At 36.9% G+C, this 18,593-nt stretch overlaps 1 protein-coding gene across 2 annotated transcripts in view; it reads left to right on the plus strand.

The window, feature by feature from the left end:
- The window catches only part of xiap (X-linked inhibitor of apoptosis), a 33,049-nt gene extending 14,698 nt beyond the window's left edge, over positions 1–18,351 (plus strand). For both annotated transcript variants that reach the window (XM_028815454.2, XM_051934394.1), the window contains exons 2-6: positions 9,391–10,270; positions 10,815–10,914; positions 11,013–11,091; positions 15,497–15,530; positions 16,911–18,351. In XM_028815454.2, coding sequence (XP_028671287.1) covers positions 9,469–10,270; positions 10,815–10,914; positions 11,013–11,091; positions 15,497–15,530; positions 16,911–17,104 — 1,209 coding nt within the window. In that variant the 5' untranslated portion in view covers positions 9,391–9,468 and the 3' untranslated portion in view covers positions 17,105–18,351. The remainder of the gene's footprint in view (positions 1–9,390; positions 10,271–10,814; positions 10,915–11,012; positions 11,092–15,496; positions 15,531–16,910) is intronic.
- Positions 18,352–18,593: the final 242 nt, after the last annotated feature.

Here is an 18,593-nt window from a genome sequence, read left to right on the forward strand (position 1 = left end):
AATGATAATAGCCAGTATAAAGACCCTAAGGGAACTGGAGACATCTGATATCTTCTACCATATATCTTTTTTGCAAGCTCAAGTAATTCAGAGTCTGCTCACAACATAAATGTACGGTTATTTTTTCTCAAATGGCCAAATCTTTGTCAGGCTAATCATGAAAAAATAAAAATCAGATTTTATTCTCATTACAGTTTATTTGCATATTTTATTATACCTACTTAACTTTTATCGACATTTATCTTATCTCTATATTTTTCTAGTATCAGAATGTAGTTTAAGTTAATTTGTTTGGGTTCAATAGGGGTATTTTTCATTTTTTCACATCTTAGCGCCCCCTAGGTGGGGTTCGCCCCAACAGTTTGAGAGCCACTGTTGTAGGGGTGTTTTGTAAAACACTCTGGGGCACTTCAAGCTAAATTAGATTCCCTCGGCGTTCCATTTTTGTTGTAAATTGTATTTAGTCTCCCTCTTTATTTACTAAACATTTTATACGATAGTTAGAAAACAGTTATCTTGTTCACGCTTTAATTTAAATCAGCATTTTCATCGACAGGTTATAAACACTCGGGACTCAGGATGCTTTGTATAATACAAAGTTTTAGAATTTCTGTTAGCGCTTGGTAATAGCCTTCCATTTTACAACAGTTATGAGCCCCTGAAAAATAAGAAGGGTTATACACTACCGGGCTGACTAGGCTTATTTTGGACGCGTTAGGCAAATCAGAAAGGAAAACACTTACATAATATCTATTACCAGTAACGGCGTACCGCACGACAATGTACAGTGAATACACTTGACTTGAGCATTCGTGGTATTCCTCCTCTTTCTCTGGACGTGTAGCATTCGTTTGCTCAGAGGATGAGGGGCTTGCTGCTTCCTGAGCAGCTCTTTTTTTTTTTTCCACCCTGGAGGGCCGCTGCTTCTCTGTTATCTTTTAGCGTTAAAACTGATTAAGTTAGTTTTGTGTTGCAATTACTTAGTACGTTTTATTTAATCTGGCACTTAAATCTTCAATCTGCCTCAAGAACGATTAACGAGCCGCTCCCACACGCATGCGCAGCACGGTCGCCCTGCTGCGCGGGGCCGAGAGTTGATTCAACGATAAAATAAAAAGAGTAATAAAATCAGCACCCGAAAGCGGATAGTAGCCGTCACGTAGTATATGTGTACTAAATTTCAGCCCAATAGGTGAAACGGTTTGCGAGCTACAGGTGATTTAAAATCCCGGACAGACAAACGAACAGCCATGTTAGCTTATTATAGAAGAAGATATGTGTTAGCACAAGGAATACAAGTTTACTCAAACTGTGAGGTTTATTCTTTTAGGTAGACCATCTATCCTTGAAAATGGCTTTTCCCCTCTGTTTGTGAAAAAATCATCCTCTGTTTGAGTCGCATTCAGGATGAAGGGAATTCCAAGAGTCAAGAAGTGGTTGCATTCTTCTTGATTACGAGTCAAAGGCCCGGGGTTTGTGCGGTGATCATGGTCAAGGGCAGAGTTAAGCTAAACGTTATTATTATTCCAAAATGAAACATTGACTCTCCTATATCAAGCAAGTATCACAAATATAAGACAGTAAAAAAATAAATTTACAAACACTGAGTCGCAGAGGAAATTAAAAAACATATTAAGAACGGATCAACCTAAACTCACAGCACACTGCAACTGAACCTACGTGTTTTGCAGTATATTATTAGCCCGTTCCTCGGAGTTGCTATGAGCTGGGCAAAACATTATTTAACATCTGAGAGCATGATGGTAATTAATATTAGACTGTTATTGTTAGGACCTTATCCAGCACTAAATGTTGGGGTTTGTGTTCCTCCAGATTCAGGAAGAACATGAAAAAAAAGTGGAGTTATTACAATTTGAAAAAATGTCATAAGATATAAAAAAACATGGATATGGGGACAAAACCAGCATGAAAACAAACCTTTTTTGACATGTACAGTCTGGAATAGTCTGAAGATGTCTTAAAGAGTTAATTTTTAAATAAAGCTTGCAAAAGGCATATTAAAAATATTAAAACTGAACAAAGCACAGAAGTACCATTTAATGATATCCATTAGTGTTAAGTATTATCAAGCACTGAGCTCTATTTATTTTATTTAGTTATAACCATAGTTTGATACAGCTTTAAGAATGAGAAAGCAAGACGAACCTATACACTTAATAACAAACGTTGCCGTTTCAATTAGGGATATCTTGGATCTCCGTTTTATTTTAACCTTTTGACCAGAAACCCCTGGACAGGGACATATATTGAAAATGATCCGTGCCGACATGCTAACTAAATAGATATTTTAGAATACGGACCTGGGCTCTAACCCCAAGATTCTGACAAACTAAGGGGTCTCTACTTCATTGCCAGACTTTCTGCGGGTGCTATGGATCTTGTAATGGAGAATGCAAAAGATTCTATAATCTTTAAGGGGCCTGTGTCCACAGTGTTAACCCAACATAGTACGTGATGTTCAAAATTCAACTAGTGTTTTTCAGAACAGATGGGACAAGTGCGGCGTGTGTTCTGTATTCTCTTTTCACAATGATCAGACTCCCGAAAACTTAGGTCGTTTTTATGTAGAAGTACGTTTCACAGACCTGAATAAGAGACGATCCATCAAACTACTCTTGACCCAAAACAGGGCCAAGCAGGGTGTGGGAACGACATCCCTCAAAAGGCTCTTGACCCAAAGAAGGGCCAATCAGGCGGGTGGGGTGGGACAGTCTTTTCAAAGAGTCTTTGAAGGGGCCTGAGTTGCCTCGAAAGCTTGCATATTGTAATCTTTCTAGTTAGCCAATAAAAGGTGTCATTTTGCTTGGCTTGTCTTCGTAGTGTATTCAATTGAATATAGGTTGAAAAGGATTTGCAAATCATTGTATTCTGTTTTTATTTACGTTTTAGACAACGTCCCAACTTCACTGGAATTGTGTGTGTGTGTGTGTGTGTGTGTGTGTGTGTGTGTGTGTGTGTATATACTAGCTGATTACCCAGTGGCTTCGCTCACTGAGTGCAAGGGAAAAAAAAATAAAATGTAGTATTTATAAAATAAGTTTAATTGCCAATTTTATTTTTCAACAAATAAAGAGCACTTACAATAACATAGAAATCCATATAAACAACAGTATTAACATCCATTATCATATGAGAATATGAAGTAATATATAAGAAGCACATTGCATATAAATATAAATTATTAAACAGTAAAATGTTCTTCGATACAACGCTACCGTGGCTGTTCGTTTGTGTGTCCAGGATTTTAAATCACCTGTAGCTCGCAAACTGTTTCACTTATTGTCTTGAAATTTGGTACACATATACTACATGACGTCTACTATCCGCTTTCGGGGTGATGATTTTATTACTCTTTTTATCTTTATTTTATTTTATTGTAGAATCGACTCTTGGCAGGGCGGTAATTGCAATGCCGAATGTGCTGTACAGGCTCCATCTAATAATGTAGAAGCAATTCCCCATGACACTACAGCCAGAGCTACTGTATGTCACCATTCGCTCTCTCGGCAAGAATCAGGTTTATTAAGAATGTTTTTCCTGTTCCTCTGTGGTCATATGTAATTTCCGTTTCAAACACGAAAAGAATTTTATATATATAAATATATATTATATATATAAACACACACACACATACACAGTGTATATATATATATATATATATATATATATAATATTTCTCTTCTGGTTTGTCCTGCTTCCACTTCAAAACCAATCCCGCCCACTAGCAGCCAACACGGCATTTCTCGTTTCCTATTCGTCCTCTTCCAAATCCTTCCCCACGCTGCCAGTGGCCTCCCATACACCTTGCTATTTTCATTATACTGTGACGGTTGTTTCCTAAGCCTTTGTTATAAAATGAACGACAGTATCTGTTGACAGGTTTTTGTACAACGTCATGTTATGGTTTACCCACTTTTATTCCCATACGTAGACATTGGCTGGCACAAAGATTTCCAACATGTTCCCGATAAAAGAACCGCCAAGCAAATAAGGCTTACTCAATGCCAATTTTACGCGTACAGATTAGCAATGAGGAATGCATTTAGTATTTTGCACTCCAGCAACGAACTATTCCAACAGTACGTCATAGATGCCTATGTTAAAACAAAGGGCACCCATCTCAACTATCTCAGGTTAGATCAACAAGATCTGCACGTGGAACAATACAAAGGACTATCAGACGCACTGCAAGCAAACACTGAAAATAACAACATACGTGTAGGCAAAATGATCATATTACCATCCACATTTCCAGGAAGTCAAAGAAGTTTGTTGTAAATGCAACGAAACTAACGGCAGAACTACCTTGTCAATGTTTACCACAACAATAAGACCCAGTTGCTCAACTTTACGGTGATATTAATTTCTCGACTGTGACTCCCCAAGAACTTACTGCAAGAGCAACACTGAGCGTCACAAACGACGATTCTCTACATATTAACAACAAACTTCTTGATCTTACACAGGGTGAAAAGTGACCTTCAAGAGTGTAGATACAGTAGTCAGTGACGATCCTAATGATCAACTAACGTACCCACAGGAGTTTTTACACACCCTCACACCAACTGGCATGCCTCCCCATATCCTTCATCTGAAAGTGGGAGCTGTAGTTATGCTCCTCCGAAATATTATGCCATCAAAAGTTCTTTGCAACGAAACAAGACTCCTCATTACCCGAATACATACAAATATTATTGAGTGCAAACTGATCGCTATCCAAAATTCTGAAACAATCTTCATTCCCAGAATCTCTCTCCTTCTGACACCAATCTCCCTTTTACATTTAAACGCACACAATTCCCACTCAGACTCGCCTTCTCCATGACTATCAACAAGTCCCAAGGACAAACGTTTGCAAAGATTTGCGATAATATACAACAACCAGTCTTCAGCCACGGTCAGTTGTATGTGGCTTTTTCTAGGGTTAGATCTTTCAACTCATTATCTGTCATCTCCACCAAAACACCTATTCACAACTACATCTTTCAAGAAGTATCTTCTTGATTTCTGAATTCCTTTCTCACCGTTTTCTATTCCTATTCTTACACCGCCGTATGCTACGGCGGGCGTTGGCTAGTATATATATAACATAACAGGTAGTACTTTATCTATCTCTAGGGTGAAATTTAGTTTAGCAGAAGTTCAGGAAAAATAAAACTATTATAACAAATATTTAATAACAACACCCCAAACACACACAAGCTAATAAGATAGCTGTTACTGTCTAGTAACAGGCTTGTAGGTGGGAGAACGATAGATTAGATTGTGGCTAGATGTGCCCAATGGTGAAGCACATTTACATTTAATGGAATCTTGGATAGATAGATAATAATTTATTTATCCCCAAGAGTAAACTAAAACTTTACAGAAGCTCAATAAGAAAAAAAATATAAATAAACAAACGACATCCCTCAAACACACACAAGAACTTCTAGTGTGAGTAAGAGAGTTGCTGCTGCCAGTCACAGGCTTATAGGTGGAAAATGTGGTCTGATCTGTGCAGTTGTACTTCAGGTTTACATTTAAAGGTTTTGCCATTCTAATAGAGCAAGACCAGCTTGTAGTGTCTACAAACCCAGCATGCTAAATGAAGTTGTTATGATGTTTTGATTATACAAAAGTAATATAGTTGTTAGTTCTCCGCATTTTTTAGTGTAGGCAACTAAAGAGCTAATAATATTAAGCAGTTTTGGTATGTTAAGTAGTTAAGTGAACACTAATTTTTCTAAAAAACGCTCTGCAGTCTAAATAATTGTTTCTCAGTTTAAATGTTACTATCTATTATGGGTAACTTTGTACAAGATTTTTTCCCATGATTTTCAGTTGTGGTTTTTATTAGAAATAAAATCATAGCAGGTTTTAGGCAGTTGCAGTGCCTGCCTAATACGTTTGGAAAATCGGAGATAAACCAATTTTCTCTTTAATGAATTTTTGTTCTGAAAGTAATGAATAATGCACCCATGTTTAATTCCCCTGTAGATTAATATATTGTAAATAAGACATTCCAGGGTGGTCTCAGGTTATGGTGGTCTAGCTTTATGGCAAATTCTGTAGGTATAAACAAGTACATAAAACCCAAGAAACGTTTTTTCAACAAAATTTGAAACAATTTTCAACTAGCGGTCTAGTGTGTTTTTTTTTTTTTTTTTAACTTGATCAAACTGTTTTGATGCAAATGAATATGTTGTAGAAGTCACAAACGCTGAGGCATAGTACAGTACACTCTTTTCAATGATTTTGTGTTTGTGCTCGACACAGGCATGCTGACAAAGAACATGTGCAATGCTACTTCAGTATGCAAACTACTTTAGCTGCAGGTGGAAGCTCCTGTCACAATTTACAAAACTTCTGTTATGGTTCTGCCTTAGTCCAGAAACAGCTCCATAAGCTTTATGACCTTAGTCTCAGAAAGTCTTTCTACTGTGGGATGACTGGGATCTTTTCCTGAATAAGGAGTGGCATTGAACAAGTATTTTGTCAGCGTGCCTGTATCGAGCAAACACAGTACTTTGATTTTACGCTGTAGAAAGATAAGTACATAAATATAGGTAAGCAACATTCAATGTGGCTTTTATGTAAGTAACATATAAATGTTTTTCATATAAAGACCATCACAAAACATAATCACAAACAGAACTTTGCACTGTACCTAGGCGAGCTCTGTAAGCCCTGCTGTTTCATTGAAGGACATGCGTGTGACAGATTGACTGGCAGGATGATGCTCAACCTTAACCTGTTGCTGCATCCAAACGGTGCCATCTTTCGCCTTTACGTCTGGTGCAGCTGCGTTGTTCTTATGTGTGACTGGACATTTCTTGCAGGGAGGGCTTATGTTCTTTCTCCGATGTAGAACCCTCATCTGAGTTCACCTCTGTTATAACATGTCTTTATTTGAAAACGGCAGTGTCGGATCAAGGGGAGTGTGAACGTGACTGAGAATTAAACTGAATAAAAAAAAAAATAAATGCTAACCTTTACAAGTACCAGAAATTTACACCAGCTGTTACAGACTCAAATCAAATGTATGTTTTTATACTATAATAGTAACAATAAGAGCAGGTCACTACTCAAAACGGTAATTCTGGAAAGTGCCCGGAATCGAACCGGCAACCTCTTGATTATGAGTCAGCAGTTGTTACCGCCCTACCAGCCAAGCGATCGTGTCAGTAGTATACCCTAACCTGATTTCTTTTTCTTCGGTTTTATTCTTGAATAAAAGCGCACTTGTTTTGTTATACGTGTACCTTTTGTGAAATTGTTTATTTGATATTTAGACTTCAGTCTTGACACATTATCCACTTCATGTCAAAATTTTGCCATTAGTACTATAACATGAAAACGTTTCTGTTTTAGGTATGTGTTCAACATTTTTTGCGTCGCATTTCCTGTCATCTTACATTTACATAGATCGTTGTAAACACGGAACACACATGGAATGCATGTGTTCCAAATAACAATATATTATTTACCCTATACAACTCCAGGCACCTCACACCCAGATAAACAGACTTGAGCTAGGGCAATTTTTTGCTTTGGTTTAGCTGCGCTGGTGGGGTGGGGTGGGATGGGATAGCAGGCTGTTTGCTGCTTGTGCTGATCGACACATTTGCAAAACAAAAGACGCTAATGGAGAGGTACGAAGGAATTTAAGGTGGTCCAGGATTACAGATTTTTTTCATAGACTTCAGGGATTCTAGTGTTGTTCTGGAATAGTAGTCCGTGCAGGTCAGAAAAAGAGCTCTGTTACTCTGCACCTAAGTTGTAGTTTTTGGCATTCTACTTGAAAAGAAGTTGTACTCTCATTAAACCAGGATGAGGTTATATGTGCCTTAATTACTTTTCTTAAGGGGTGTTACTATTTCAATCATCATACTGATTTTTGAAGAAATGTAAAAATAGTAGATTTTGTATTTTAATATACCCTAAGTTCTTGTCAATAAGCCGCGGCTTATCTAAGGAAAAAAGTTGTGAAAATGAAAAAATAGAATATCGGCTTATACATAAGTCCGGCTTATACATCCATCGCGGGGGTTGCGTTCCAGAGCCACCCGCGAAATAAGAATATCCGCGAAGTAGAAACTATATGTTTATATAGTTATTTTTATATTGTCATGCTTGGGTCACAGATTTGCACAGAAACACAGGAGGTTGTAGAGAGACAGGAACGTTATTCAAACACTGCAAACAAACATTTGTCTCTTTTTCAAAAGTTTAAACTGTGCTCCATGACAAGACAGAGATGACAGTTCCGTCTCACAATTAAAAGAATGCAAACATATCTTCCTCTTCAAAGCAGTGAAGCAAACAAATCAATATGTCTGTTTGGCTTTTAAGTATTCGAAGCACCGCGGCACAAAGCTGTTGAAGGCGGCAGCTCACACCCCCTCCGTCAGGAGCAGACAAAGAGAGAGAGAGGGAGAGTTTGTTTTTCAGTCAAAAATCAATACGTGCCCTTCGAGCTTTTAAGTATGCGAAGCACTGTGCAGCATGTCTTTTCAGGAATCAGCTTTACAAAAGATAGCAACGTGAAGATAATCTTTCAGCATTTTTAGACGAGGGTCCGTATCGTCTAGGTGTGCAAACAGCCCCCCTGCTCAATCCCCATACGTCAGGATCACAGATAGTCAGCGCAAGAGAGAGAGAACAGTAAGCCGGGTAGCTTCTCAGCCATCTGCCAATAGCGTCCCTTGTATGAAATCAACTGGGCAAACCAACTGAGGAAGCATGTACCAGAAATTAAAAGACCCATTGTCCGCAGAAATCCGCGATATATATTTAAATATGCTTACATATAAAATCACAATTTAAATGCCCGCTACGCGCTCGTGTTGACTCGGCGACGCCCAGAGCAGAAAGAACGCGCTCCGGCCGCTCCAACCGCGCCATGCGGGGAGTGAGAGAGACGGCAATATCTCACACTCTCTCCCCCCTTAAAGAAATTAAATGGGCGCGAGTGAGACCACTGACCTCCCTCCCTTCTATTAGTTATAGGTTATAGTACGTTCGGCTTATCCATGAGTCCGGCTTATCTATGATACGATTTTATTTTAAAAATTCGTATGATTTTTGGTCTCCGGCTAATACATGAGTCCGGCTTATAGACAAGAACTTAGGGTAATATCATTCACCAAAACCGCTTTATTTCCAAGAGAGCAAATGTTTAATAAAAAGCTTTTAAACTCCAAAGATGTTTTTTAGTTGTACTTTTTGTATTAATTTGAATTAAATTACTAATATGGGTACTCTGGAGTAAGATCTGATTATTAATACTAAGCCTACTTATGCTCTTTACATTTTTGGCTATGAAATGATCTGAATTTTGATAAATTTATTATTCTTTGTGACTAATTTCTTTTTCTTTCCTTTCAGAATTTTTGTAAATCTTTGGTTTCATTGCTGAGCACAACTAAACATCATTAGTCCCACAACCGCACCTTCATCTCCTTAATGGCTTTCTCACAACCTCATTCTGACATTGAGATGGACCTGTCTTTAGAAATGTCTAATGTTAAAGACCGTATGGATTCCTTTCATAATAGTAGCCTTCCACACCCCGATATACTGGCAAGGGCTGGATTTTACTTTGTAGGTGGAGACCAAGTGAAATGCTTCAGCTGCAACATTACTTTGGATGGATGGGAATGTATTAATGACCCATTAGAGAAACATTTGCAGGCATCTCCTGAATGCATATTCCTTCGTTGTACTTGGAGGTTGTATCCTCAACGTACTGCATGCACTAATGTACAGAGGCCAATTGCAAGCTCTGTCTTTTCTCCACCTAACAGAGATGTTAATTGTGAAAACACAGAAGAAATGGATTACCTCATTCGAACTGGCGGTGTAGTTGACAACACTCCTTACCCAAGAAATCCTGCTATGAATAGTGAGGAGGCAAGGCTGCTTACATTTCATGGTTGGCCAGAATCTGCTCCAGTTCGTCCAGAAAATTTGGCCCAAGCTGGACTATATTATACCACCACTGGAGACAGGGTGATGTGTTTCTGTTGTGGTGGGAGCTTGCAGGGCTGGGAGTCAGGTGATGATGCATGGTCAGAGCATGAGAGACACTACCCCAATTGCTTTTTTATCCTGGGACATGAAGTTGGAAATGTACCCAGTGTCCAGTCTTCCATAAGGATCACGCCGCCTTTTATGTCCTGTTACGAAGATCGTCTCAGAAGCTTTTCAAGAGTCCAGCACAACGTTGAACCAAAGAAGCTTGCGGAAGCTGGTTTTTATAGCAATGGTAAGATAAAAATAAATGCTGATTTTGTGTTGGAGGACCTCCAGATGTAATCAAATGTAATCAAACTTGTGTGTTCCAAAAAATTTGTTCATGAATAAGACAAAAAGCTATAGAGCGTAAACCGTTGATTTTTGCACAATATAAAATCAACCTAAAAATGTGTTGTCGGTTTTTTTTTTTTTTTTTTTCAAGACCTGCAGTGTTCTAGATGTAACACATGCTACCATGTGAATATGTAAGCATTATTTAATGTACATGAAACAATTTTGCATTCTCCAACTTCACATAGAGTACCTTTTCTAGAAGTATGCATCATTGTCTAAGCATCACTTTGTAAGTGTTATTAAATGATTGAAAGTGGTCACTCACAAAATTTAGTATTCCAGGTACATTGTAAATAGGAATTTGCGATAGATGAACATTAGTGGGTTGTAAAATACAGTTTAGAAAGTGTGTACTGTTTTTAAAGCACTGGAGCTATTCTTATTCTTCTTGCTTTATTAAATAAGTTAATGTATCAACTAATGCATTATTTATGTTGTAGGTGAACAAGACAAGGTGTGGTGCTTTGAGTGTAACGGTGGTCTAAAGGACTGGAATCCAAATGAAGACCCCTGGACAGAACATGCCAAGTACTACCCAGGGTATGCTTTTGTGGTTCATGTTGTCTAATACAGTCTAATGCTTGTGCCTAAGATTTTTTTAATAATATGAATGTAATATTGCTCTTTGTATTCTACAGATGTAGTTATTTGATTAAAGTGAAAGGACAGGCATATGTGAACAACGTCCAATTTGAGAAGGCCTGCAGGACCACTGCTGTAAGTAAAGAAAAAGAAATCTGTGATTACTAGTCCCTTTTTTTTAACAGTTGAAGATTGTTTTGGTTTATTTTTATTTATTCTTTATCCCTCCATTTATTCCAAAAATTATACAGGTTATTAGGTAAAAGAGAGTGATATTAGCAGATGCACATACTGTCTGTCTGTTTACACATCATCTATACATCATGCTCCCTTCAGTGTGGCTAAAAAACCATCCAATCAACATTTGTCAACAGCCCTATAGTTTCTATGCTAAGACTGTTGTTCCTGATGATCCAAGCCAGTGTAACAGTTGGAGATGTTCCTTGGTTAGTTCATTCCCCTACCAAGTTAAAGGAAAACAGCTAGAGAGAGAGCACAGATTTGTGCAGATGAATAGGTGTTCCACAATCCAACCTCAGTTTAAATGTTTTTCGTCAGTGTATTCTTGAAGCTCGATCACATCTGTTGTTATTTTCTTTTCTAATTCTTGGTAGAATCACTAACAGAGTAAATAACACATGGGTTTTAGAACTTCACTTGCTTCTAAAATCTAAACACACACCTAAACTACAAAAAGGTGCAAGCACAAACAAGTATGTGGTGACTACAGTTTTTCGCTTGATCATCATTAAATAAATATTTCATTTTATTATTAATATTTGAACCTTAATTTTTGGCTATTTTTTTTTTTTTTAATATGTAGAGTTGAGAGGCTCTTCAGCACTACCTCTAATGTAATGGAATAAAGGACTAGCCTGACAGCTAAGAAAGATGTAATGCTAATATGTCTAAAGAAAAATTTACTCCCCCGGAAACAGTGAGTAGACAGAAGGATCTGTAAAAAATGAGCTGGTCAGAAGAGATGTTTGTTTTTAAAGTTGTTAAATACTCTCAGTATTCCCATTATGCTGTTGGAAATGAAAAAGTGGTATTGTGCTGTCTTTAATTTTTTCCACTTATATTCAAATACGGAGAAAAGACTATTGAGACTACATGTGGAATCCCAGTTCATACAGAAAGCATACATGTCTTTGAAAACCTGGAGGACCTTGAAATAAATTATTTTCCAGTCTCCAGTCCCTTAAAATGACACATTACTTCCAGATTACTTGGAAAACACCTGGAAATTATTGAATCTAAAAAATAAAGACTACTTATTTGTGTAAGCTTTTCTTTCGATTGCCACAACAAATTTCTTTGGAAGATTGTGAGAAGTGATCAAGTGGTATGGTGGAGTACTTTATTTCTATTTTGGTATAACTGATACCTAATCACTGGTACAGCCCACTGCACATTTTCAGCATCAGGATGCAGCCAAGTAATAGTGTTAGTAATATTTAATTGTGACAGATTGTTGACATTGTCACTGAGTATTGTATGAGGTAAAGCAATAATATTGCATATATTATATGCATTCGTAGAGACTTGATTCACTAGATGATGATGGGCAAGGTTTTTATTTTTAGATCTATGACACGTTCTTTTGTGCAATGATGCATAATTCTTTGTGATAAGATGATGTACTGTTTTGTATGTGTACATTAAGTTTGTTGTTTGTCATAAGCATATCTCAGAATCATGAAAGGTGTGTTTTCTGAACTAGAAACCTTTGACTCTTCAAAGGGGTGTTCACTTTTCAGTAGTTACACTTTGCTTTTGTAGGTCTTTAATTTGTACTGGATTTCTCTAGGGGGTCACTTGGATTTGACTCTATCAAGTAACAAAAAAAACATTAACTGGTAGGGCCAAGGGTATGACAGAATAAATTCCATTAGATATTGTAACAAAATAGGAGAGAAATCAGAATGAAGAGTATGATGGTCATTAAAGAAGAGGATAATAAAAGAGCACCCAGGAGTGCTAAATAACAGCTTCTGCCGTTAATGGTTGAATGCTGTTTCAGAACTGGAGTTCCATTGTCCTTGGTTACAGGTCCTTAAAGAATGTATACTTCCATTGGCTTTCAGGTTCTTACTATGCACTCCATGAAGGTTGGGTCTTCCATGGGTAAGACAGAAGTGGTGCTCTCCAGTCCAAATCCCTCTGAACTGTGGGTAAAAAAGTAGAGGTTGTTAGCAACCATGCCTCTTCTTTGATTCGCAGTGGTATTGCAAAAAATTAGAAATTCTTTGTGTGTGAGTGCATGTTGTCTAATCTAAGAGCATATTTTTCTGGAATGTCCTGGAAAATGGTTTCTTAGAAATATTGACAATCCTGATGAGTTGAATGCAGTCCACACAGAGGCTGTAACATGCTTTTTTTTTTTCTCGGTATATTATTTATTAAACTCCAGGTCATAGCACCAATGTTAAACAAGCAAAAATAACACCTTTTTTCTCATTATACCCTAAGTATTTCTGTGTTAATATTTTTGGAAAAGCGATTCTGAGTTTGGCAGAATAGTGTAGTAAGATACTGTGATTCCAGTTAAGGCTTTTGATTATTTACATGCCTGGCTGACAGCTGAACAACATATTGCTTTTCATGCAAAATCCAAGTATTATTATATTTGTGTACAGTCTATATGAGAGTCTGCTTAAAATATATGTTGCCTACTTTTCCCTCAAACAAAAATGTTATTCAGGTCATAAAGTTTTATTCTTTGATTCACAAATCTTTGTTGGATTTCATTTAAAATTTATAAACTAGTGAAACACCCGCACCTCCAGTCCTGAAATGAAAGGGATTTGAAACCCAAAGTCAGAAGGCATTGAATGTGAAATTATAAAGCAAAAGAAATGTATTGAAAAGAGAGAAAATAGCAAAGTATACTGAAGCAGTAAGTAAGGAACAGCAGACAGAAAGTGTCACAAGACTTTTTTGTGGACCATATTAGTAGTGTAAAATTGTTTTTCCACTTCATTATGAAGTATGTCAAATTATGACTTCTTTAGATTTGAAGACAAAGGCTCGTAAAAAATAATAATGTCTAGTTTTCCATGAGAAAAAACGGGCAAATCTAGGAACGGGCCAACTTTTTGTTGAAAGTTTGTCCTCTGGTTTTATTGATAGTCATTGAAACATCTGGCTACATGGAAAGTGGTCTGTGTTGAATTTGGAAAGGCATTGTGTGGTCTCAGTGCAGTGATCCATGACAGGCTAAAATGGCTTGTGTTCAATGAACTGTGATGCCTTTCACCGCAATCATCTTTTGAAGGAGGTGTTTTTGACCACACATCTGGTGCCATTTACTATGCCTTTATTGCTGTTGAAGTTTCTAAGGACCTTGACGATTGTTCCTTTCTTAGAGTTAGTTTGTGAAGCAGTAGACCAAATGGCATCGAAAGAGTGAGTGAATTCTATGGGGAAGTTAAGTTTTTCATTAGCATCTTCAGAAGTAGTATTGATTGTACTGAAGCATGTCTTGGCCTTTCATGAGGTTGAAAATGATGTGTGTGTTTGTGTCAAAGGAGTTTAAATTTCTTGGGCAAAGGAGTACATTATTTTTGATGCAGTGAATAAAGTCAGGGTTACTAGATGGACCAAGGGAGGCCCAAATTAAACACAGATGATTATCTGTTCCTTCCAGGTATTCGGTGACTGACAGTCGTTGGCTGGCAGTGAACTGTTTTCTGTGTTTATTTTTCAGGTCAGTAGTGTTAGCAGCTTTTACTGTTCTTTTGTGGTTAAATGTGTGTAGTGTATTAGACAGTCAGTAAATTTCCTCCTGTTATTGGTGCAGTGAGTTTTTCAGGGAGCATGTGTGATTGTGGCCATGTCGAGCCCAGGGGTCCTCCGTCTGTCAGCTGGGCAGAATCCAGGACTTGGACAGAGAGACTGAGGCCTGTGGGGCAGTAAGGAAGGCAAGTACAAAGGTGCAATTTATTGTGAAATAAATACCTCAAAAATAGATAAAAACAGTTAAAAACTGCCCTTTAAAAAAAATGGGGGGAAAAAAATTATGTGCTTAAAAATTGCACAATATATATCTTTAAAAAAACTAATGTTTCAAATTGCACACATTTTAATTCTCTTCCTCTGTGAGCAATTCACATAGAAGTGCTTCAGATCTGGGAAGCTTTCTTACAGTTCAGCATTAGTTTTGTTTTGCTATTACTCTCGCCGAAGCTCAGAGGGTCACTAAGCTTTCTGTTACAAAGTAATTCAAGCCCATCTTGTCCAGAAAAACATGCTAACATCTATAATACTCTCACTGACCATATGAAATACACACAGTCCCACTAACGGCCAGCTCATAGGCTGTGTTGCATGTGTCATGGCATAAGCTGTCGATTGAGACCAAGATCATGTTTCAAAGGCCAGGGGTGTGTGAAGCTTTGCATGACAGACGGGTAAGCCTTACAACTCCTGCAGAGAGAGACGTATTGTAAAAATATAGATAGAGACAGATAGACACAGTATGTGTTGGTTTTTCTTTTCTGACTCTAATTTAACTTATTTTGTCTTTGTGTGATTATAGATGGAGAATGGTTGTGATGAACAGACCGAAGAAGGTGAGTTTGTTTATTTAATCTGTGTATGTGTTCATTTTTTTTTTATGCCTGTATGGTATAAAAAGAGTTATAGCCCAAAGTAAAACAAAGTCAATGCAAAATTAGTTATACTAATTTAGAGCATTAGTACTTGGATGTAAAATTGCAGAACATGAAAGCATGAAATAAACAAAACTACCAGGAAAATTTAAGTTAACTCTTTGATGTAAGAAAACCATCTGATAGGATGCATCATTATTTAACAACCCACTTAAAGTGTGTATTCAAAAATGGTCTACCTATATTATCAATAGTCTGTTGGATAAGTGGTTTTCAGTAAGATGTGTACTTTATTGGACATTGCACTGCTAGCTTTAGTGTGCTCCTATATCTTTCTGTATAGCTTTTGATTAACCATAATTTATAGGGGTTCTGCAGTCTAGGGATATGGGCTGGATCCTCAACAGCTAATAAAAATAAATAAATGTTTTAATATAGTGGGCCTTTCCCATGCTCAAAGAGCTTCAACTGACTTTAGGGATTGCAGCAGTCTGACAGCATCTGGTAAATATAATTTAAGGTAAAGGAGCCTCGTTTAAACATTTCCTTATTATTAACTTCTCAACAGAGTATTGAGCAGTGGTCCACCAGGTACGTTGTTGCAAAATCTGAAGTGTTGGACTCCATGTTTATTAGGTTGGACGCTCTGTAGTGTCGGGGAAACAGCAAATGTACTTGGTGACAGAGGTCCTTTTATTAGGATCTATTGTGTCAAAGAACGGCAACCAGTTTTCTGCTCTTAAAGGTATACTCCTATACTCCACCCAAAAATATGTATTTTTTTAAATGTTACCTCATGCAGTTTAACTTTTATTGTACGTGATTGTGATTAGAATTTTTGTGGCCAAATTAGCATTACTAATTACTTAAAGAAAGGAACATTGGAATAAATAAAGATAGGAGAAAGGTATTACTTGCAAAAAATGAAGTTGATGATGCTGTTGGATTATAGACAAGCAAAAACAAAAGAAAACCAAAAATGACATAAAAGGATTGTAACAAAAGACTGTGAGAGATTCAGAAAATGAAAATGCTGTGTAATCAATCATAGATGAAGAGCTGTATTGAGAGATGTTTAGGAGATGTAAGGAGTCCAGCAAATTTAGTTTAGCTGCCCATCTTACAACAGTGGGAAAGAAATGGAGGGATGTTTTGATTTTTCATAGGCGACAACTAAAAATTCTCCTTGTCTGTATGCATTGCTCATTTACTTTCCATCACTTCCTAGGCAAGTTCCAAATAGACTCTCCTCCTCATACTGAACCTTTATTGAACATCCAAGTTTATGGATTCAAGAAACATGAAAATTTTAGGTTGATTTACTTCTTTTTTGTTTTTCAGGTGCCAGTACTTTGGAAAGGCTTAGGAAGCTCCAGGATGAGAAGCTCTGCAAAGTTTGCTTGGCTAAAGATAGTATAATCGTTTTTATCCCCTGTGGTCACTTGGTCACCTGTCATGAATGTTCAGCACGGGTTAGAAATTGTCCAATTTGCCGTTCGCCAATCGAGTCCAAGATTAAAACCTACATTTCCTAAATGTATCAGTAAACGTCTTTAGACGGCCTCCTGTACATTCTAAAGATGTTACATGCTGACATGAGTTTTGATTTAATACTACTTATTGTAAGTATACTTTGTAAAAAAAAAAAAAAAATGCTAGGGCTTTCTACAAGCTGCTTTAACCAAATACTATAATATATATAGAGAGATATTTTTCCTTAATATTTAAATGATTTTTTTTATTTCAAATTATAAACAGTTATTGTGAAAGTTCTATTTTATCCTACTGAGTTGTTTTATATTTCTATTAAGTGTAAAATTTGTTCTTGTTCTGTCTACAGTACATATAAACCGTACTCAGTTGTATGGAAAGGTTTATTTTTTTCCCCCCAATTAAAAAGTGTGTATTGTAATATATGTGTCCCATCTGTGCTAATAAAAGTGTGCACATGTCATATCCTAAACATTCATTCATTAGTCAAGCTACTTATTAGAAACACAAGCTTTTCTCTAAGAAGGTTAAGTCAATGACTTCTTCCTTCATAATGAACAAACAAAGACGGTATGATCTTTGCTGTATAAACTAACCTGCAGTTCTCATTGGTTGTAACACTAATTTTATTAGGAGTGAATATCACATCCGTTTTGTACACAGACACACGTCTTTGTGTTTCTTCTATGGTGCATCTGTGTTCAGTGTGATGTGACGGTGCGCGTCGGGATCTAGCAGGGTCTGGTGTAGTCATGTCAGAAACGGGAACGTGTTTTTAAATTGCTTGATACAAGTACATCTTTCAAGGCTGCCACATTAACGTCCAAGTCATTTTAAACTTTCTTTTGCCATTGCTCCTGGCTTCTTACAATGATGCTGCTTCATTTGATTGTATAGTTAGGACATGTCAAGTTCTGCCACATGGGCAGATATAACTTAAAAGAGAAGCCAGAAATTTTCTAATATTTAGTTTTTTTATTATTACTGTTATTTATATTTTATGACTTTGATGCAAAGGTGCTTTTTGCAGATCTGTATGAAAAGTCAAATTGCTTATATGATTGTAAGTAGAATTTATTGTAAGTCACGCTTTTACTGTCAAGGTGTTATAGTTTAGCGTCTCTGTAGTAATGCTTCCTCTGTTGTACACTCTTTTAAAATACTGACAATATGTGATTTGATTAGAATAATTCTTTTTATGTCAAATAGCAATGATTCTATATTTGTACTTTATTTTCCTGACTTTTGTGACAGTTGCATATTCAGCAATAATTAAAACATGTTTTAAGTCATTTTTTTTTTCCCTGTATGTTTTATTTTTTTCATGAATGCAGTTTCATTTGGTGGTAAACTTGATAGATTTGAATGTTGTGCTAAATGATTCTTCAGGGCAGTTGGAGGTTTTTAAATATATAGGAGGGAAAGGCATCCTGTCAGAAACGTAATCGGGTTAGGGGGAGCCTACTCCATTACCAGGCATAAAGTTGGTCTCTGCCAATGGGTTGCCATTTGTAAATTGTGCAGTTTTTTGTA

The sequence above is a fragment of the Erpetoichthys calabaricus genome, chromosome 12, assembly GCF_900747795.2.
Source record: "Erpetoichthys calabaricus chromosome 12, fErpCal1.3, whole genome shotgun sequence".
Classification (NCBI taxonomy): Eukaryota; Metazoa; Chordata; class Cladistia; order Polypteriformes; family Polypteridae; genus Erpetoichthys; species Erpetoichthys calabaricus.